Raw genomic sequence first — 21,987 nt, forward strand, 5'->3', positions numbered from 1 at the left:
AATGTACTTATCTCTTCTTTTTTTTTTTTCATTTTTGGAGAGAACTATTTTTTCTATCCAACCTGACTTTTAGTGATTGGTTCAAAATATTAGCCCCAATTTTATGTGAATCGAACCGTTTGATTCAGTTGGCAGGTTCAACAAAAATAAATCAGTTCAACCCGAACTGAATTATGTTATATTATATTATTATTATATATTTATACATTTAGAGTTTCTTTTTGTTTGAGCCACCTCTTCACATCTCCTTTCCCTTTGCCTCGTTGTTTCTAACCTCACTCATCTCTAATTTCGCCATTACCATTGTCTATCACAATTTTATTCCTCAATCTCGATCTTACCTCTCATCTATCGCGATTTTTTTATTGAAGTAAATTAAACTAAGAGTCTTTGTAGAGACATGCAGAGTAGTAGTGTGGTGTCGGTTGCGACCGTTGGAACCTTCTTAGAAACTTGACTTTTTCTTGGACATCTTCATCAGCTATTAAGAAGTAGAGAACTTGTTAAAAATATTCTCCCCACAAATTGACTCTAAATATTATTAACGAAGTATTGGATCAACATTTGAAATAAGATAGATTTTTTATCAATCGAACTGAGGACCTGTAGAAAGAACCATGCATCGACGTGGGACTCATCGGTACTTAAATTAAGAGTAAGGTAAGGTGGTAGGCTTCGATTTTATCCGTCACAAGATTTTATTTTATTTTATTTTTTTCAAGGCGCCCATAAAAATTTGCTTGGAAAAGAAAAGGTCAACATCGGTCGTGTACCTTTCCTTCTTTCCACGATGGGGAGCAAAGAATTGGGAATAAGTAAAACAAAAGGAAAAAAGAGGACTTATGAGAATCCAAATTTAGAGCAAGGCTCTTCCACTTTCTCCACCCATAGAATTTGCTTTCCAAAGTTGACGATCTTTCTCTCCCATAATGGCGGTCGCGGGATTTTATCGCAGGGTTCTTCCTTCTCCTCCAGCTATAGAATTTGCCTCTTCCCATGGAAAGGTGCTTTAAACACCTCACACCTTCTCTATCTGTCTCTTTGCAATTTCTTTTATCACTCTCCTAATTAGTTTCTGACTGGCTTCAGCTGTGTGAATTTTGCAGCGTCTCTTTACTGAGGCGCTTGGAGATGGAACCATGGAAGGGTTTTTCAAGTTGATTTCTTACTATCAAACGCAATCCGAACCTGCTTATTGTGGACTCGGCACCCTTGCCGTTGTCCTCAACGCACTTTCTATTGATCCTGGTAGAAAATGGAAAGGTAAATTGATCATCGCCACTTGTTTTCCCACTTTGCATTGTTCAAGCAAGTGGCGATGTTCACAATCGAAGAATTGCAACCCTTATCCCTCATAGTCCTCATACGTGAAAGAATGAGTATAGTGTATGGAATCATTATGAATCAACTTTCGGATAGCTGTTTCCGTTTCATTATCTTGTCTGCAAACATCAACCAACGCCAACTGTATGTTTCATTGTATTTAGTTCATCTCTTTGACCAGTTTGGAGATCATACGTTATCGAGCCTTCGCATTTTCATTTCCAAACAGGATGATTTGGTGCCCTCCCTTATTACTAGCTATTTTTACTATTTTAGCTAATTGTAATAGGCCATTTATTTCGATTAAGGTGTGGCCATGTAGTCTCCAAATCTTCAATGCTCGCACTGATGGAAACTGTAAATTGGGTTCACCAGCGTTCTTGCATGCATATATCCTAACAAGTAATATTTAACGAAAGAAAAAGAACCAAAAAGAACTAGGTGCAGAAACTACTAGTACCATTTATTTCATAAAACTACCTTCATAGCAACAAATCTCATGTAAGTTCGAGGAACTGATGTTTCTTGTTTCCTTCAGGTCCATGGAGATGGTTTGATGACTCTATGCTTGACTGCTGTGAACCTTTGGCAAAGATCAAAACTGAAGGTATCACATTTGGAAAGGTTGCATGTTTGGCTCGTTGCAATGGTGCTAAAGTGGTAGCTTTTAGGACAAATGAAAGCACCATTGATGATTTTCGCAAGTATGTGGTGTCATGTTCTTCTTCTGAGGACTGTCATGTGATCACTTCCTACCATAGGGGAGTTTTTAAGCAGGTATATCCAAATTAATACCTTTCATCAATAGTCTTACCTTATGTCTTCTAAATTAGCTACAGTGACTGAAAGATTTGTATATTTTTATAAGTCTAACCCAATGAACGAAAAGAAAAAAAAAACTCAATAAAATATTAATAAAGATTGGGCTCTAATCATGAGTGTTACAGGTGAATGGGTGTTTGAGTAACAACTTAATACATTCTGAGGAAGTTATGGCACATTTGATCACTTGTTATAGAAATTAATTTGAGGTTTGTTGTTAACACTATAATTGGTTTCAGACTGGAACTGGCCATTTTTCACCAATTGGAGGCTATCATGCTGGAAAAGATATGGTTCTCATATTGGATGTTGCACGCTTCAAGTATCCTCCTCACTGGGTTCCTCTTACCCTACTGTGGGATGCCATGAACACAATTGATGGTGCAACAGGACTACCTAGAGGGTAACTTCTTATTCTAATTTCTCATGTTAATTTGTGGAGTGGGCTCAGTGCTGCAGTTCCATGTTCTGAATTTTTTCTTTCTCAGGTACATGATTTTATCTAGGCTTCCCAGGGGGCCGTCTATTCTTTACACTCTGGTACATCATTTTCTTGGAGATATTGTGCTCCTCCCACCCCCCATTTCCCTGCTTAACTGATTATGTTTTGTCATTTATCTACAATTTTAGATGTTGTCTTATACACTGCTACATACTAGGGGTGTTATTAGATTAGTCTAGGATGAAAACTGAAGTTTAATCAACATATACACAAGGAAAAAAGAAAGAAAATTGATGGATAAGGCCACATTTGATAACCATTTTGATTTTTTGTTTTCTTTTCGGGTATTTTTGTTTTTGTTCTTGGTTTTCTTTTATTCCCTTGTTTTCTTTAGTTAAAAAATTGGTAATATATTGATAAGAAAAGAAGACACAAATGATGGGAGCTCATAAGAATGCTTGCTAGTAGGTTAATAACATAAGAAGGGGATGTATATGTATATTCATATTTTTTGAGTTCAACAATGGCTAGGTGGAGGATTGAACCATCGATCTTTGAGATGGTAGTAGGTGTCTTTTTCACTTAGCTATGCTCATATTGACAACATGAGGAAGGAGGACCCACAATGTCATATAGTGATTAACATCTTCCCAGAGTTTGTTTATAGGACATTCCAAGTGAGAAAAAATGTGTCAATCCCTTTCAAACCGAATCGCCCCATATATAATGGTACTAGATAAAAGCCAAATAATGATCTTCACTTTCTTAGGATATTTATTTTGTTTCCTTTTTAAGTATCAAATATATCAATATTTTTTTTTAGAAATATTGGGTGAGGTAAGAGAGACCCATTTGACAAATTGTGGAGCAAAGTATGGGACGGCTAATGGGCCAACCCAGCTTTCAACTTCTCTCTCTCCTCTTGTCAGCATCAAATATATCAATATATACTCATATTCTAATTGAATAAAAATGTGTCCCTAGTGTGTCCATCGTTTTACCTTTTTAGAAATTTACATGTTGCCATATCCATATTGTATTGTATTTGTGCCCCTTAGCCACGTGTAGTACTATTTGGAAAGGAAATGTAGATTATGTCTAGAACTATTTTGGTGAGGTTAATATCCAACCCGAAATCTTTCCAAACAAATTTATATTAAGAAACACATTTCTAAGTTTCTTCTACTTATCCTTGTTTACAACCAAAGTGTCATGTGCAAATTGTGGATGATTTAATGATTCCTTCTCTGCTGTCTTTAATTAAACCCTTCCAGAATTCCATGTCTTCAAGCTCTATCTTGGACTCTGCTTAGCACGTTGAAAATAAGGATGAAAAGGGAGAGGAGAGAGAGGGTTCCTCTATCTTAAACCTCCTGAAGAATAATGCTACCTCTGGTTTTTCTGTCAAAACTATCTTTCTGTGAATAGTACATAGCAACTGCTAGTCCACCCTGTTATAGACCTTTTTTAGATCAATACTAAGAACCCAGCTTTTACCCTTCTTGATTCTTCTTTCATCCACAACTTCATTTGCAATTAACATTACTTTCAGTCTTCCATTCGTAAAAGCTAATTGGGCTTTCAGATATAGCACTAAGCAGCACCATTCTTATTTTCTGCTAGGGCCTTATCCTGATCAGACATCTTCCCTAAGCATTTTGCTTCTCTTTGCTTTATTGATCAAGTAGTGTTTTCCACTTGCACGAGTTTGGCTGGCAGGAATTGAGAATTGAAGGTCTTTTGAGTAGAATTTATTGAAACTGTGATAAACTAAGGGAAGTTTAAGAGTCCTCTATCTCTCCCTTACAACTAACACTTTTAGTTTTAAAGACCGGAAAGAAGGATACCCAACCACTGTTCCTACTAGTATTTATACTCAATGCCTACCTGACCCTTCATATTCTTACTAAATGACTAAGGACTATCTTTCCACAATTTCCCACCATCTATTAATGAATACAACAATTTCCCATTACCTAATTATCGATTTTCTCCACCACTGTTTCTCCTTTTGTATACTTTCACTATTGGAGGTCTATCACTTTGATCTTTGCGTTGGTGACACTAAAATAAGAAAGTGGGAAATTCTAGTGTTGTTTTCCCTTGGATTCCCAACTCTTAGGAAACCACAATCTTGTTTGTAGTTCAGTTTTGATATTACCAATGGTATATGTTTTTTGGTCTTTTCTTGGACGCACTTCTTATGTTAAGAATTTATATTACACACTTGTTGTAAATTTGTTTTGTGCAGAGTTGTCAGCATGAAGGTTGGAACAACGTTATAAAATACTTAACAGAAGAGGTTCCTCTACTTTTGAAAACAGAAGATGTGAAAGATGTACAGGAATTACTTACTGTAGTATTTAAATTGCCACCTCCAAATCTCAGACAATTTATTAAGTGGGTTGCAGAAGTTCGGGAGCAAGAGGATGGGAACGTAAAATTAAGTGTAGAGGAGAGGGGAAGACTAGCTGTCAAGGTTCTCTTGAACTTCTTTATGTTATTTTTCTCGTTTAACTATTTGCGGATAACTTTTTCTTTTCAGGCTATTGGCTCCTTGTATAATTTCCTCTTTCACTCTTGTTTAAAGTGATATGTGAAATGATCGAGATTCAAGTATAGATTTTTTTTTTTTAATTTTCTGAGGTTTAAGTTTGGAAATCTCAGGAAGAGATATTGGAACAACTACGAGAGACTGAACTCTTCAAACATATCAAACAGTGGTTGGCATCTGGGACACTATGCAAGGGCTTGGCATCTTTGTTTAACAAAGATGAATTACCTGAAATTGCTGCAACTGTTTGTTGTCAGGGGGCAGAAACTCTGGCCGGGAAATCTTGTTCAGCTGATCGAACTTTCTGCAAAACTGATATCCACCTTTTGAATGGTGAAAATGAAAAGCCAGCTGTGGTGGTGTCAGGGACTGTTGTTAGTAAGGTTACTAAACAAGGAGTAGATATGTTAGTACCTTTATGTAAAACAGAATCGAGCCAGAGTCAGATTTCAGATGAGTGTTGTTGTGATTGGCCATCTGTGATTGATGTGCTAACCATACTCTTGCTCTCACTGCCTCAACATATTTGGTCCACCATTAAAGAAGAGAAGTTGTTGGGAGACATTAAGAGACTTGTTGCAGAAGACTACCTTCCTGCTATGCTTCGGGAGGAGGTAATCCAGCTTTAAGCTTCAGCTTTTTTTTTCCTTCTGTTCTTATTTCTAATCTTTTTTACTGGGTTCATGACAGGTTTTGCACTTGAGACAACAAATGCACTTTCTTATGACTGATCTCAGCTAATATTCTTCCTCGTATTCTTCACAAAATTGTAGAATGACCAGTTCATATTTCATTTTGTTGCGGTAGTTTAGAGAATTTATAGCAATGGTATTGGCATTTCAGTGGAAATATCCAGTCTACATGTCTCGTAATAACTTGTTCCTCACTGAAATTTAGTCTCATATTTATAAAGACCGTATGATGATCATTAGTAAATAATCTTTTATGAGTTTGGCAGCTCTGTCATATTATATCTTGTACCTATATTATTTTTAATTCAATTAGAGAAAAGTTAGCACAGAAAACTAACTAGATATAACTGTTGCATAAACGAGGGCTCAAATCATTTTGGGAAGAAAAGGTAGGCAAAACATCTCCTCCATCATTGACTAGCACAGATTTGTGGACCCCATCTTCCAAGTCACGTCTATAAATTGACAATTAATTCTTCGTCTAGCTGGACTAAATTTTGCAACTTGTGCAAAAAATTCAAATTCTTCTTCTGGCCTTAGGTGAAGTTAAAGTTGTAAGAACAATGCTCAGTCTCATACGGTACCCTCAGGTTCGGCTCTCCTCGATGTTAGGTCTTTGTTTTGCAAACATCTGTGCAGCATATATCAAAAATATAAAACTTTATATAAAACAGTACCATTATAGTATTATTTTTAGGAATATATGCTGCATCTATCCAACATACTTTCTAGAAATTTTTAGAAATTAAGGATGGCAAAACTCATAAGACCCAATCCCCGTGGGTAACTGCCCCAATAGGGTCGGGAAATCTTCAATTTGATTGGGGATGGGGCCAAACTGAGAATTTTAATCGAGTCCTTGGGGACAGAGACGGGGAAGGGTATCTCCACCTGTCCTCGTTCCCAACCTCACCCCATTTAATATTTTAATAAATGTTAATTATTATATATATAATAATATATTAAATTTAATAAATATTTTATCAATTTTAAAAACCTCAAATTTCTTTTTCTTTTTTCTCCTAATCCTAATTTTAAGTTTTATAATTTTTATAACAATTAAAGATTGGTTGGATTTAAAAAACCGGCACATTAAAATGATAGGTATTTAATTATACAGATTTATCTTTTCCGCTCTCATTTTCCTCTCTACCAAAGAATCGAAAGAGAAAATAACCCAGAGACGAAGAATGTTTTCTTCTCTCAATACAAGAGCACACTTAGCTTCCTTCACTCACTCTCCCTTACTGGCCACGAATTGCTCTAAACAAATTCAGCAGAAAATTAACCCAACATTTCAGGTCATAACCCATAAAAGGGAAGACCCAAACCGGAGCTAATAAAGACGAGAAATTAGAAGAGTCTGAGCTGGATTAAATTCCCTTGACCTGAATCAGCAACACCTAAGCATCTAAGATATAACACAATATCAAATTATTTGTAAAAAATATAACAGTTTTGCATGTTCGAGCATCCTTAGAGTCATCTAAGAACTCTGCCCGATCCTACGGCCTAAATTTCGACAGTTTTGCACAACATTATGGCTCTCCTTAGCTCCTCTGAACTAACTTCTAACTTAAGTTTCGTAGTGCATTCGACAGAATATCACATCAATACTGAGTTCGACCTTATAGGTTATATGTTCATACAAAGGATATCACAAGTCACCACTCTCCGGCCACGTCTGCAAACTGAAATTTAGCATCAACATATAGAATAAACTACTATTACAAATTAGTAATCTAAAATCCAAATACAGTTGGTACCTACACCAATATATTTCGTAAAAAATTTAATCTAGAAATAACGACTTTTGTATAATCCCAAAAATTGGGGAAAATATCTTGAAATCAAAATTTTAAAGATGTCTAAAGTAAGGATCATCTTTAAAAATAAATAAAATTAAAAAATAATAATAATAATAATAAAAGGTGCATACTAGAGGAAAATTTCCCTACAAATTTCGGAAAAACGAAATTAACCATAACAAATACAAAACCTCAAATGAAATTCAAACGTTTTTACGCTCATTCTTCGACTATGCGAATCAAAGTGGAATTCCAATACATGTCGTTTATGAGTGCTCTGATTCCCATACATGTCATTTATCAGTGCTCTTTCCTTACGTGGAATTGAAGAAGCTAAGAGAACCCCCTCTGTTTTTGTTGATTGATTGGAAATGGAATCAGTTATCAGTCTTTGGAATTCCGATACACACCATTTATAGCTTGATTTATTTATTTCTATCAGGGCTCTTTCCTTCTTTTTTTTTTTGGTCCATCAAAGAAAATTTTTTAACCCCATGAGCCTAGTTATTGAAGGTCGAGCTGATCTAACCCAAATAGTGTCATGAGCATTTAACCTAGCCGAATGATATAGGTTGATGTATATGGAAGGTTCTAAGCTACTTCAACTTTTTATTTTTCTTTAGATGGAACCTGGCAAAATTTTATGGGAGATTATCAATTCAACCACTAAAACCTATATCCATAAAGCAAGAAAAGTTGAAACTATAAGGAAAGGAACCTCCACTCCATAATCTCAGCAAAAAAGCTACTCGTTATTAAAATTTGCACTTGTTTTCATCAAATGTTAGACGTGCGCGCATTCATTTCGCGGCAAACAACAATCAGAATCGCACTGATTCCATGAAAAACAACAATCACTAGGAAACGAGTAATAAATACATAAAAAAGAATTTAAATTTTTAACTCAATATGCTGCTTTAACTGCTTTCTCTGCAGCATCATCCAGATCTTCTGCTGTTATCAATGTCATCCCACTTTCCTGCACACCCATCATCAGTGATCACAATAATTTACTTTTTACTCCCTCCTCTCTCTCAGTTAATAAACCTTTTGGATTTTGTTGTGGGGATAGAAACAAAAATATAGTAGTTGATTGTTTACCTTCAGAATCCTTTTTCCTTGGTCAACATTCGTGCCTTCAAGCCGAACAACAACGGGCACTTTCAGGGAGACCTTCAACACAAGGTCATACACAATCTTAGAATAGCATCCTCATAACCGTAAATCTTGCTGAACAAAGAGAAGCCAACAGTTACCTAAACATGTGATTTATGGACTAAAAAGGTCTATTTCCATTATCGTTTCTTGGGATTGAAATTATGCTAATCTTCAAAAAGAAACAACTTTGCGCTAATATAGGTAAAAGTTACAGTGTACAAGAATTCAAAAGAAACATTAAAAGCCCAAAAGTATCCGGAAAACTAAGAACCCATCACTTTTCAGCTCTACACTCACCCCATTCTACCATTTCCATCTGTACAAAACCACACAAACATCCCCTCAAATACAGAAGAAACAAAGGTGTCAAAAGAACATGGATTTAAAAGAAACAGTAAAAGCCCAATGGAAAAGAAAGAACCTGTCCCTTCAGCTGTACACTAACCCATTATCGTTACCCTTTATACAAACCACACAAACATCCCCTCATACTTTTAAGGCTTGAGCAAAAAACCATGATCATATATCATCTGATCTCAATAGTAAGTGAATTACTAACTCTTGGTATGCAATTGAATTTTTTTCTTTTTTTATATGTAATAAACTTGAAGTTGAATTCATTCCAAAAAAAAAAATGTTTGGGCAGAGGAAGAGGGAACCCCCTCCCAGAAGATCTAATTACACGCAAGTCTTCCAACTATGAAGGACTGTGGTGAAGGGATGATCTGCACACCGATACAAAGCGAATCAAACCGAACTTCCCCGTCCTCAATCAAATATTCTATAAGTTATCTCCGACCAACATCTCCACAAAAGAGCTTGCACTGCAGAGCACCATAAGATATTTACTTTCCCTTTTCAGAGACCACCCATTGTTCGCCTCCAGAAGCCATATATCTACTTGATTCGGCGAACAGAACACCATCCCAAATTCTTTAAAAAGGAATGAGCATCCCTTTCTAACAAAAGTGTAATGGATCTGGATGGGTATGTTGTTTAATCTGACCCACCCCCCATATGATGTCAACACACAAGTTTTGCCATGTTTCTGTGAGTCCAACAACTCCATCTCAAGTATAATAGGTTTGAAAGTCACCCAACCTTTATTATGTGCACTCAATCGAGGGACACTTCAAGAGAGCATATTTGGTTGAAAGAAATTAATGATAAAATTCTCCTCAAGTGGCTCAATGTCGTATGGAGGACTTTCCCCCAATTGTCATGAAAATCTCTCCTAGTCACAACAACCGTGTCATTCCATTTCAGAGCTCTAACTACTTTGTGTCCTATCCCTTAAAGCAGAAAAGGAGTGTCCTTCTTACCCCTTCGGATTTCACAATCTCTGCAAAGGGAGGGCCTCTTTTACTCTTTTTTGATAAGAAACAAAGAGTCTTGTATTCAAGATCAAAAGAAGCCCGAAGGCAAACAGAACAGCCTAGAGGCAGAGGGTCGAGGGGACCCTCCCCGAAGAAACTATACAATCAAGGAGTTCCAATTTTGATAAATCAATAAGAAACCATAGTTACAAAAAACATTCTTATGAGTCGAAGCACACCAAGAAGCTATATGCTTAATATTCACAATAAAAGAGTCAAAAGAGGCCTCTTTCTCTTCAAAAAGTCTATGGTTTCGTTCCTTCCAAAGCAACCACAGAAGAGCTCTAGCTGCACAATTCCAAAGAACATACGCTTTTCCTTTGAGTCTGAAGCCTCCAAAACCTTCCGCTACAAAATCGTCAATCTTCCTAGGAACACTGATAGCGAGGTCAAAGAGAGAAGCTAAGTAGTTCCACGCCTTAGTAGCAAGAGCACAATGAAGGAAGAGATGATCCACTGTTTCCGCGCTATTAATGCACATAGTACAAACTGAAGGAGAAAGGGTCCAATGAGGAAGCTTTCTTTGGATTTTATCAGCAGTATTAGTTCCCCTATAGAAGAGAGTCCAAAGGAAGACCTTCACCTTTTTAGGAACCTTGAAATTCCAAATAAAAGATGCAGTGGCAGAATTCAACTTAGGGGAGGGGGGAAGAGATGGCTAGAAAAGCAGATTTTACTGTAAAGGTGCCTCTGCTATCTGCCTTCGGGTACCCGAGTGAATCTCTACCTTGGCCAATAACCACTCCTTCAAGCTTGCTAGTGAAAACTGCCCATCTCTCCATTTCTCTATCAAAAAGGTTCCTTCTCATGCCCACATCCCATGTCATGGCCTCTGTAATCCAGCAATCAGCAATAGACTTCTCTTTCTTGGTGGAGATACTGTACAAGTCAGGAAAAGAAACTGCCAGAGGAGAAGAATCGATCCAAGGGTCTTCCCAAAATCTCACTGTTTCCCCCGATTCCACTTTGAAAAAGGAGAACTTACAAAAATCCGATGTTCTTTGGATATCGATCCACGGTCTACCTATGGAAGAGTTCTTAGAGGGCTTCGACCTCCATCCAAAAGGTTCTTCGCCATAAATGGCTGCTATGACCTTCCTCCATAGGCAGTTTTTTTCGTTAGCAAAGCGCCACAACCATTTCATGAGAAGGGCCGTATTTCTCTTTTCAAGGGAGCCCACTCCTAAACCTCCCTGTTGGGTTGGTAATGCAGTCCACGACCACCTTACTAAGTTCCCGATAGGCCTATGTTTTCCACCATTCCAGATGAAGTCCCTCATGAGCTTCTACATCGAGGAGATCACGGACTTGGGGGCCTTTAACATTGAAAAGAAGTAGATAGGAATGCTGTTCAAGACTGCCTGTGCCAAGGTGAGTCGTCCCCCTTTGGACAAAGTCAAATACTTCCATTTTTCCAGCCTTTTAAAAGTCTAAAAGAAAACCACGGAAGGTCGTCTATCCCTTGAAATCTACATTGGAGGGAACCACGATATTCCTTATACCCCCTCCACTCTTAACCTTCATAATTTCTAGAAAATTTCCTATCTATTCGTCCCATCACTTTATAAATCCAAATAAATTCATCATCAAAATTCATCTTCCTAACGAATTTCTATGATTGGGGAGCAAGAAGGTATTCAAGGACATCAACTATCCACATCGCCACTATTTCTTCAATTGAAAGCACAAATGCTTGAAATGTCTTTCTCGCCACTATTTCTTCAATTGAAAGCACACACTTGAAATGTCTTTCTGTAATCCTATACCATCTCCCTTGTTGGGTAAGGTTGGGTTAAAAAGAAAACGAAAACTTTATGAGTTGGGTTGTTTTGTGGGTTTACCTAAAATTAATTTAGGTTGAACCAAACTTGAGTCGAATGTATTGGTTGTTTCAATATACCAGCTCCCTTGTTTCTCATGGTCATATAATCCCAGCGTCGGCTCCCATACCTTACAATATCTCCTCATTGGTGTGTCCTTTGTAAAGACGAAAGGGAATCTCAACATCTATCTTCCACACATGCTCATTTGCATCTATGTTTTGGGACAAGATTCTTGTAGCTTTTGATTGGAAAGTGGCTCTTCCTTATGACACCAAGACCTTACTCTCTTATGCTTTTGCGGGTCATCCCTTCAAGAAAGAAAACGAGATTCTAAGAATCTTTTTATGGATCACATGGAATGAAAGAAATCATAGGATCTTCACCAATAAGGAACTACCCTTTGCTAGAATATTTCACATCATCATTTCCCTTGCTATTCTTGGTGTAAATATCTCCCCTTTTTCATTATTATACTATTGATTCAGACCAATTGGAGAAGTTTCTTGTAACTCCTTTGGTTCACGAAGGTCTTTTCATCCCTCCCTTTTGTAGTTTCACACAACAATGAAATTGTTTCTTACCAAAAGAATATATATATGGTCGCATGCGAAAACCTTGTTTTCAATCTTGACTGAGATCTTGTTTGAACCCATTCACACTAAAAATTGATCAGAACTTAGGCAAGGACACCCCACTGATTGTCGACGAGCGCTTGTGTGGTGAGGGACGAAGGAGCAAGATGCAACGAGAGAGCATTTTTCTGCATGTGATATAGTGGTTAACTAAGCTAATTTCTTATTGATATAGTGAGAGAAACATTCACTCAATAAACTTGCTATTTTAAGGAAATTGCTAGATAGGTCTATAGGTTGTACATCTGTGTCTTGAGTTCTAAGGAAGCTAAAAATACGACATTCCAAGATGAAACTCACTCCTTTCTATTAGTGGAAACAACAAAGCTACCGTTCTTGGTGGCTAAAGGGGGAACATATTCATTGGAGAAGTAGTGGGACTCAAGCAACAAGAAACAATTATAGAGATGAAATTGTAAATTTATCAGCTAATTATGGATTGCTCATGAAAGATACTCATGTAGTAGTGATTATATCTGTGATTATAACTTTGTCCAACATTGTTGAGCTTGGTAATGCAAGCTTGTGACCCAAGTGGGGGCACCAAGGTGGCTGAAGGATTGATTCTTCCTATAACTTTGTCTAACATTGTCTACCATGCATGAGAGTGTTCCAATTACTAACCTTTAGTAATATAACCATGGGTTAATGAATAAAAGTTAGTAAATTAATTGCTGAAAAACTCACATTAAAAGACTTAGTTTGTTAGTTTATTAGAAGAGACCTAATTTAAAGAGTTCAAATTAAATTAACTTATATCAATGACTCACATAATGGATGAGGATCTACTAGTAGGGGGAAGTACATAAATCCAATAGGAGGTTTTAGCATATGGCCCTTCGACACTTGGGACCTTGAGAAGGACTACGCCCATTTAAGTTTGTAGACCACAAAATCCTAGGTGGTGAACCACCCTTGTCACTCATCAGAAGAGAAGAAAAAAAAATTTCTGTCAAAGAAGCAAGAAATCTCACTCAGTTTTTTTTTAATATATATGAAACAAAGAAGATATATAGATCCAACAAAACTAGGAAAATAACCTAGAGGCCTTCGGGTTGAGGAATCCCTACCTAGACAAGGATCTATATGGAAGGCCTCCATTATAAAGTGTTGAGAAAAGGAGGTGTTAAAAAATTATTGTGAAGAACACTCCAATCAGAGGTTTTATGTTGTATGTTACAATCACATGAGGTACATGTGGATTGTACATCAAGGGGGTGTCATCAAGTATGATGACGAGTTTGTCACTTTAGCATGGATGAAGGGTAATTATGATACATTACAAGCTTCTTGATTAAAACGGATATCATATCATCTTATGCCATGCAATCTCCATCTCTTTTTTGAACAAAGATACAACTTCTCATTGAAATAATGAAAAGACAATACAAGTGTTCAAGGATGCAATCTCCATCTCTTAATAAAAGCTTTCCTTGACGTCCGTGTGTATAATTGAAAGCTAAAACGCCAAAAACAGTATGGGAAGTGTTCTACAACATACTACTGATGGAAACCAGAAATATGCATATTTTACCTGTTTGGCAGCGTTGACAATTCCACTAGCTATGACATCACATTTCATTATTCCACCAAAAATGTTCACCAAAATTGCTTTAACTTTATCGTCAGAAGTCAATATCTTGAATGCCTCCACCACCTGCTTTACACAATTTAGTTATTAAACCATCGCAAGATTATGACTATCGAGTAAAAAATGAATGAACTATGAATAAATAAATAGCAATAGAGTTTTGAAGGCCTCCTCACCCATTTCATGCATACACCCATGGGTACTATGTAAAACATCCTCAACAGCAGGTGGACACGGTGGGAATTGTGAGCCTACCCTCATCATTTTAAAGTATATTTTTCATTTTTTTAGAAAATTTTATGATTGATTTTTTTTCATTCTTGCTAAAAAAAATTAATTAGAAGTAAATAATTAGACTCTTTTACCTCTTACACATTTAAATTTAAACTTGTCAAAATAACAAATATATAGTAAATTAATTATTTAATTAGTAGATCATGTTAATTAGTTTTATAATTTTTGTTTCAATTTTGCACATGGTTATTTTACCGAAGATTAAATTCTTTCTACGGGAGCTATTTTACCGAGCCATCAACACTCAAGATTTGCTCCAGTAGTGAACGTCTTTCTTATCCATCTCCCCCACAGTCATCCTTCCCCTTGACCAAAAAAGTCTCCTTTCACTCACTCTTTCGGGTCAGCCGTTCAAGAATGAAAAGAAGATCCTTTGGTTGCACATGGTTAGAGCTTTCTATTGGGTCATTTGGATTGAAAGGAACCAAAAACTTCTCCTAGAAAGGAGCATAGTTTTGATTGAATTCTTTATAATATTACCAATCATGTTGTCACTTGGTGTAAATTGTCACCTCTTTTTTGTTCTTATAGTTATGCAACAACATCTTTGACCAATTGGAGAAGTTTCTTGAAACTCTTTTGGTTTTGGGCTTCCTCCCTCCCATTTTAGTAAATTTCATACGTTAATGAAATTATTTCTTATTATTAAAAAAAAAATCTTCTTGATATGAAATATAGGTGGAAATAAATTTTTCAAGAAACTTAAATTTTATATAATAGCAACAAAATAACCTATGATTATTAAAAGAAAATTATCTCCATTAAATGTTTCAAGTTCCACACTTCTATCCGTATTCCGTATGGAATTAAATTATACTCTCTTAAATAAACTAGTACTAAACTACAAAAAGTCTTATGGTTTTACTCAACAGACTAATATCAAACATGGGCTGGTAGACTTCAGTTTGATAATATTATACATCAGAAAAGCCTATTTCACATCAAATGCAATTAAAATTATATTTCATTGAATTTGAGCGCCCTCTAATATAAAATTTGGATCCCCTTGAGTGGGTTTAAAGTTTAGGGCTTCAAAAGAGAAGATCACTTTGCTTGAATTATTTACCTGGCCTTCAGAAGCATTTCCACCTACATCAAGGAAATTGGCAGGAGTTCCCCCATGAAGCTTAATTATATCCATTGTAGCCATTGCTAATCCTGCACCATTGACCATGCAACCAATTTCTCCATCTAACCCAATGTAATTTAGATCTGCTTTGGCAGCATCAACCTGTTGGAAAAAAATAAAGAAAATCAAAAGAGACATATTTCAAAGTTGTTTGCTTCATGACTATGATATTCACGCACAAAAACTCACTCATGTTAGGAGAAAGTTGAATAAAGGGGGAAGCTGAAAGTGAAATGAGGACAAATATAACATACCAGAAGTAGAGATATATAAAGAGAAAGAGGCGAGGAGGCATGAAGAAATGTTCTAATCCTCTTATTTTGATTTCTTAAACTTCCAAATGTCTAGGTGGACAGTTCAAACAATTTATGGCCCTTCCCTACTTAATTTTTAAGAAGAAAAAGGACATGTCTCCATGCAACCATATGTGGTGAGGCCTCTATAAAATGATGTCCCTTGACATAATTTTGACGCAGTAAAAGATTATTGCATTTCAACCCACCCTCCTTGGAATTTTAGGATGATAATATATTTTATTGGAATATTATTTCTTATCAGAATTTCATCTTAACTTGAGAACTTTAGTAGGCTTAGCACCCTACAGTCTTCCTGGATATAGACATAGGTCTTCTATCAACGGCCTACACGTGGTGTTGTGGGCAAATAATGAATAAGCGTCAAAAGGTTTATTGATAATGAACTTCAAATTTGGAGGAAAAAAGTGTCTTCCAAATACAAAGATTGCCCCAATAGTAAATATGACAGCTTTTCACAAACAATGTCTATTTTAAAAAATTATGATTGAATGACTTGTAAAAGCTCATATTCTTTTTTGTACCTGAGCTTCCCCAAATAGAAACCCCTTCAAAGTTGGCATATAACGCTTTGAGCGGCGATACATGGTGCTTTTACCCCATCATCAAAACAATTTCCTTCCAAGAGTGCTGCTCTAATTGTTCCAACAACTAATTGAAACCATAGAGAGCCAATAGAAGACACTGACGTGACATTGAATTTAGTAGTGAGCCGACACAACTACAAAGAAAATGCAGTTTCAGGGAAGAATTGGTGAGTAGGACGTGGTGGGGCTAGAAGTAGATAGTGGTGCAACCCTAACTTCATTTGAAGAGGTGATTTAGAAATTGGAGCTTCCAGTAACAACCATGAGAAATACAGCGTTGCTTAATTTCAGAATTGATGCGGCAGCTCTCAACAAATTCATACTTGTAGGTTGATTTGTCTCACCTTCAATTTTCCGACGATGTGATTTTTTCCGGTTTCTGTAAGGAAGAGTCTTTCATTAATCTTAACCACCTCTTGTATTTCTTTGAGATGATATCAGGTCCGATTAACATAATAAATTCTCTCCTAGCCATTAACTGTGATCCCTCGAAGTTGGCTAAGTGGACTACTTTGGTGGGATGTGAGGTAGGGTCCTTCCCTTCGTTGTTCCCAGAAAAAAGATACTTTCGAGAAACGACGAGCATGATTGAAGTAGCTATGCATACAAATTCAGGTCCTCCCTAAGACACATAATTAAACTTCGTAATTCTAGGGCACCTATTGTGGGAAAAAGTACAAAACCATCTCTATTCGTGGAAAATATATTTCTTTTCCGGGGGGATTAACCCTCATTCAGTCCATTTTAAGCGGAATTTTGAACTACTTCCTATCTTTGTTTAGAACTCCTGTGTCCACTAGGAAAACCATAGAGAAAGTTATGAGAGACATTTTTGGGGAAGGGGTTGATGAAGGAAAAGAGGTTCATTTAGACAAGTGAGAGTTGTTGTATAAGCCTTTGGAAATAGTGGCTTCAGTCTTGCCTTCATTAAGCAATGATTCTTCTTTGGTTATTGGTTTTTGTCGTCCTTTGTTTGATAGGGAGACGGCAAATCTCATGGCCTTCTTGTCCTTGTTGGGAGACTTTCTTCTTAGCCCAGAGAGGAGGGATTCTCATCTTTGGTCACCTAATCCTCCCGAAAGGTTTTTTTGCAAACCTTTATTCTCGTGTCTAGATGACCCCCTCCCCTCTCGCTTCTCCATTTTTTTTCACTTTGGAAGGTTGAGATTCCAAAGGCGACTATATTTTTTGTCTGGCAGATCTTACATGGCGGGGTAATACTTTGAACCGCATCATGAGGCACTCTTCTTTTCTGAGTGGGCCTCAGTGTTATTCTTTGTCTTGTAGGGGAGCAGTTGAGTATCTCAATCACTCCTTTGGATTGGCCAGTTTGCCTTGTCGATGTGGGATTGTTTGTTACATACTTTTGGGGTGCCTTACTCACGCTATAGAATACAAATTGATGTTAGATGGGGCTCTCCATCACCCTTCGTTTAGGGATGGGGCCGATATGGGATTCTTTGCTATTCTACTCGATTTGGTGGAACGAGAGAAAAAAACAGGATTTTTTGAGGGGTGGAGAGATCTTGGGAGGAAGTGGGGGCCCTATCTGGTTTCACGTTTCCCGTTCGGCATCAGTATCTAAGTTTTTTTGTAATTACTCCTTAGATTTGATCTAGCTAGATTGGAGCCCGTTCTTTAAGTTTAGCTCCTTTTGTTGGGCTGTTTTCTATATTTCATTTTGTATTCTTTCAATTTTTCTCAATGAAAGCTCGGGATTTCATCCCCAAAAAAAAAAAAAGAAAGAAAGAAAAAAAGGTTTGGTGGATCAAATTAAAAATTTTATGGTATAACTGTTGCAATAGAATCAAGAAATTATTCTCCTCCATATAAAGAGGGAAAACTGGACCTCTCGAGGATCCTCTTGTGTTGGATCACGAAGAGCAAATATTGCTTTTTGACGAAATGCAGCATTATCATCAAAGTTTAGCTTAGCATCAGCAGCCACCAGCTGCTTTTCAGAAGTCTCTGCAATTGGATTTACCTGCAACGAATAAGGTAATAAGAATCATCAGATTAACACTCTAGTGCGGAACAAGTCATGCAAAATTGCAAAAAATAAAGTTAACAAAGTCATGCTTACTTCCAGTAATGTGCAGTCACACTCACAGAAGAGTTGATACAATTTCTTCACTTGTTCAATTGAATCATTTCTATCAGCAGCCTTGGGAGCCAAACCATCCACAACCTTGGCAGCATCTTCATCCGTAATTCCTTGGAAAACATCAATAGGTACCTTTCCAAGGAAGAAAGATATGGTTGAGTTAGGAAACATTAAGTTGCACAAATCTCAAAAGAATAAAAGCTCGGTTGGCAACACTGCCAGCCAAGAAAGCAAAGACGCAACAACAACCTTTATAATCATATCTGGGAAGTTTTCAGCAAGATCTTCAATGCTAGTTCCACCTTTTCTACAGGCAATGATAAGCTGAAAACAAAGCAAGTTAAAATTTATTTTATTTAACACATACGTAACCAAAATCCTCCTTAGGATACCTAAATTAAAAAAACAGAAATAACAAGACCGAGAATTGACAGAAAAAACAAAGTAGCCACACTTTTGTTTTATTTTAAATAAACGAAGTAGGCACACATGGGTAATGGAACATACTGGACCGGCAGTTTTACGATCCAGAGTGATAGCAAAGTACATTTCATTGGTAAGTGACAACTTCTCGCACAGATAAACCTGTATTGAAACAAAGAGAAGGAATAAATTAAAATTAAAAATTGGTCCTGTTAAAACACTCAGATCTTTACTGTCGGGCATTGACAAACAAACCATATAGCAGACACAAAGGAGATGATGAAAAGTAAGAAAGAAACGCAATAATATGCTTTTCAATAGAATACAACATATTCCTTCTAATAAATATACAACATATTTGACACACTGGTTTATGCATAATAAGTGAAAGCTAATTTGTAAGCGATCCCGAATCAATCATTACTTCATTAGTTCCCTTCCCATAAAATTGCCTCAAGTTATGCAATATTATTCCCATACTGAATTGCCTTGCCTCATTCTCACTCTAGATACATCTAAAAGCCTGCAAAAGATCGATAATTCTTGCAGGAAGTTGAAGTTTAACAGGGCCCATATATGAGAGGTAGACTAATGAATGGGTTTTACTTCACTAAAAGGTGATGGTTTCTGCATTTCTCACCCTCCCTACACTACGGTACCAAACTTAACAGCTCTTTAGTGTATACTTGCAGATCGCACTTTAACCATTTTCTTACTGTTTTAGTCAATAGCTCTTGGCAAGATTAACACTGGTGACAGTTCAAAATGGAAATCTGAATCATGGTCTTCCTCCTACTGGGGCTCTTTTGCAAGATGGAGAAAGCCAAATAGTAGTTCTCCATTTGTCAGCATTCTAATTGTACCAGGTGGTGTTTAAGCTTTTTGATCTTGGATGGTGCAGACATGGTAACAAAAAATACTCTGTTTTTCAACTCATTAGTCATTGACTCATTCTTTCATCAACAAGGTTAAGGTCTTTTGGCTATATTTGGTTAAGCCCACTTGTTGTGTAAGAAAATTGTATTGTAAGGAGCTAAAGCCACGGTACTAGCCATAGGAAAACTTGTCAAATCTCACCAAAAAAAATTCACATTGATTATAAGTAACCAGACAGATTCCTAGGCAGAAGAACAGAATCTACAAAAAGGAAAATAACAGCTACAAATTTGCATTATTCAGGAAGATTATGCATAAAGGAACTAAAGGGACTATGCAGACTGAAGACATATGATACCTTGCTGACTACTTTGCCCTGGGGACCAGTTTGTTTAGTGACGAGTATCTGCCCTAGCATCTTTCCTGCACAGAAAATAGGAAAAGGCCAAAACTGAGGAAAAAAGGATTTCATTGAAATATTCTATAAAATTCGTCCGCTCCACATTTAAGCAAACTAAAGCAGAAGCGGAAAAGTAGTACTTAATTCCATAAAGTACAATAGACAAATTGGCTTTGAGAAATGCTCCCCAGATCTAATATGAGATTCAGCAACCACGTAAGTAGAACTAGAATCTTCAAATGGTTAGAAACTGAGAACCTTTTTAACGATTTAGAAAGATGAAAACACAAAAGGTCGTCCTACCAGCAAACTCTTCAACCTGGTCCACCTTCACAATGTGAACTCCACCCTTTAAGCCGCTTTTGAACGTTCCCAAACCTCTTCCACCAGCTAAAATTTGACTTTTAACGACCAACTGCACGATATCAAATTTTGTACAATGCTTCTCTTAACTGGTTGAGATTTTGGTAATATATAATGCGGCGTCCAAGCTCTATTTCAATTCTAAATAAAAATTTCATGCGAAGTCATGCTAGAACCATAATGATTTCTCTTCGTGAATTTCAGAATTTTAAGACATCCAAAAAAAAGAACGTTGCATCGTGAGATGAAGAAGAGAACCATGACGACCCATGAATACCTCTTTCGCATCAGGAAAAGCAGTCCGCACTGCGTTTTTAGCTTCATCAACAGAAGAAACGGCAACGCCCTTGGGTACATTGATCCCATATTTACTCATCAGCTCAGACCCCTGATCACCACAGGAAGAGTAAAAAATTAGGTGTGACAAAAAAATGAAAATCCTTCCACAAGATTTAAATGGAATCCAAGAAGCAGGCGAAATGAAGAATTCCATAAATTTTCCGATGGCTAAACACACCCCAGGAATCAGAATCCAAGACATGCTAATAGTAAAAGAAATTATGAGCAAAAAGAACCTGATACTCATGGATGTTGAGACGTCGCAGCTGTTGTTGCTGCCATTTGCCTGCGACGGAAAGAGATCGAGAGACGAGCTTATTGAGCAACCCTCTCACCATGCTTTCTTGAGACGTGTATGAGAAATAGAATGTTCGATACGCCCTGCAGATCAACCTTCAGAAGCGGACACTGGAAGCAAGCAGCTCTAAGGTCGGCCGGAGAATATCGTTTCAGAGACCCCTAGGTTTACAATGTTTTAAATTACAATTTCTTTCCTTTTGATTTTTGTATAATTTCAACCTGTATATTTCAAAAATAAATAAATCCACCTTGTCCGCTTTGAATCTCCTATTTTATATGTTATACTAAAATAAAAACTTTTAATTTAGTGTTTAAAAATCAAATTAATTTCCATTAAACTTGTAAATTGGTCCCTAAATTATATTTTACCTATAAAAACTCTACCTTTTTTTATATTCTTTACTCAATCATAAGTATAACTCAGGTTCGACATTACAATTGGGTGTAATTTTTATATCTTTTATATAGTCGTAAGGCTTATAACTTCAACAAAAATTATTACAATTTTGATGCCAACCCAGCATAATTTAACGAAAATTTATACAAATTGTTTAGTTAACGAATGAAACTTTAATTGTAGCTTAATTATACTAAAACTCAACCATTTCAATGTCAACATTTTTAAATTTAAGTGATG

General features: G+C 36.6%; 2 protein-coding genes across 4 annotated transcripts; one reads left to right on the forward strand and one right to left on the reverse strand.

Annotated features, from left to right (window-relative positions):
* Positions 1–833: 833 nt before the first annotated feature.
* On the forward strand, positions 834–6,112 carry LOC111024196 (glutathione gamma-glutamylcysteinyltransferase 3). 2 transcript variants are annotated; one of them, XM_022301830.2, is made up of 8 exons: positions 834–1,004; positions 1,107–1,263; positions 1,862–2,100; positions 2,385–2,548; positions 2,634–2,685; positions 4,839–5,066; positions 5,255–5,755; positions 5,832–6,112. In XM_022301830.2, exons 1-8 carry the CDS (start codon positions 930–932, stop codon positions 5,880–5,882), a joined length of 1,467 nt encoding a protein of 488 aa, XP_022157522.1. In that variant the 5' UTR covers positions 834–929; the 3' UTR covers positions 5,883–6,112. The 2 variants fall into 2 exon arrangements, with proteins under 2 accessions (XP_022157522.1, XP_022157523.1); XM_022301831.2 differs by having other exon boundaries at positions 847–1,004; positions 1,090–1,263.
* Positions 6,113–8,374: 2,262 nt separating this feature from the next.
* Positions 8,375–21,538, reverse strand: LOC111024197 (ATP citrate lyase (ACL) family protein). 2 transcript variants are annotated; one of them, XM_022301832.2, is made up of 12 exons: positions 21,287–21,537; positions 20,989–21,099; positions 20,652–20,763; positions 20,307–20,371; positions 19,157–19,234; positions 18,899–18,973; positions 18,629–18,781; positions 18,395–18,529; positions 15,582–15,746; positions 14,165–14,287; positions 8,743–8,814; positions 8,375–8,620 (listed from the first exon to the last, which is right to left on the reverse strand). In XM_022301832.2, exons 1-12 carry the CDS (start codon positions 21,386–21,388, stop codon positions 8,546–8,548), a joined length of 1,266 nt encoding a protein of 421 aa, XP_022157524.1. In that variant the 5' UTR covers positions 21,389–21,537; the 3' UTR covers positions 8,375–8,545. The 2 variants fall into 2 exon arrangements, with proteins under 2 accessions (XP_022157524.1, XP_022157525.1); XM_022301833.2 differs by lacking the exon at positions 8,375–8,620 and having other exon boundaries at positions 8,743–8,871; positions 21,287–21,538.
* Between the last annotated feature and the right edge of the window lie 449 nt (positions 21,539–21,987).

Source organism: Momordica charantia, assembly GCF_013281855.1.
Source record: "Momordica charantia cultivar OHB3-1 chromosome 9 unlocalized genomic scaffold, Mcharantia_2.0 BLBB01000009.1, whole genome shotgun sequence".
In the NCBI taxonomy this organism is placed as follows: domain Eukaryota; kingdom Viridiplantae; phylum Streptophyta; class Magnoliopsida; order Cucurbitales; family Cucurbitaceae; genus Momordica; species Momordica charantia.

What these genes read in the sequence shown, in the direction of transcription:
- LOC111024196 (XM_022301830.2), top strand. Translation starts at nt 930, where the DNA reads ATGGCGGTCGCGGGATTTTATCGCAGGGTTCTTCCTTCTCCTCCAGCT. An exon ending in TTGCCTCTTCCCATGGAAAG is followed by an intron (nt 1,005 to 1,106) that starts GTGCTTTAAACA and finishes TGAATTTTGCAG; the next exon opens with CGTCTCTTTACTGAGGCGCT. An exon ending in TCCTGGTAGAAAATGGAAAG is followed by an intron (nt 1,264 to 1,861) that starts GTAAATTGATCA and finishes TGTTTCCTTCAG; the next exon opens with GTCCATGGAGATGGTTTGAT.
- LOC111024197 (XM_022301832.2), bottom strand. Translation starts at nt 21,388, where the DNA reads ATGGTGAGAGGGTTGCTCAATAAGCTCGTCTCTCGATCTCTTTCCGTC. An exon ending in CTTTTCCTGATGCGAAAGAG is followed by an intron (nt 20,764 to 20,988) that starts GTATTCATGGGT and finishes GATATCGTGCAG; the next exon opens with TTGGTCGTTAAAAGTCAAAT. An exon ending in TCCCAGATATGATTATAAAG is followed by an intron (nt 18,782 to 18,898) that starts GTTGTTGTTGCG and finishes TTCCTTGGAAAG; the next exon opens with GTACCTATTGATGTTTTCCA.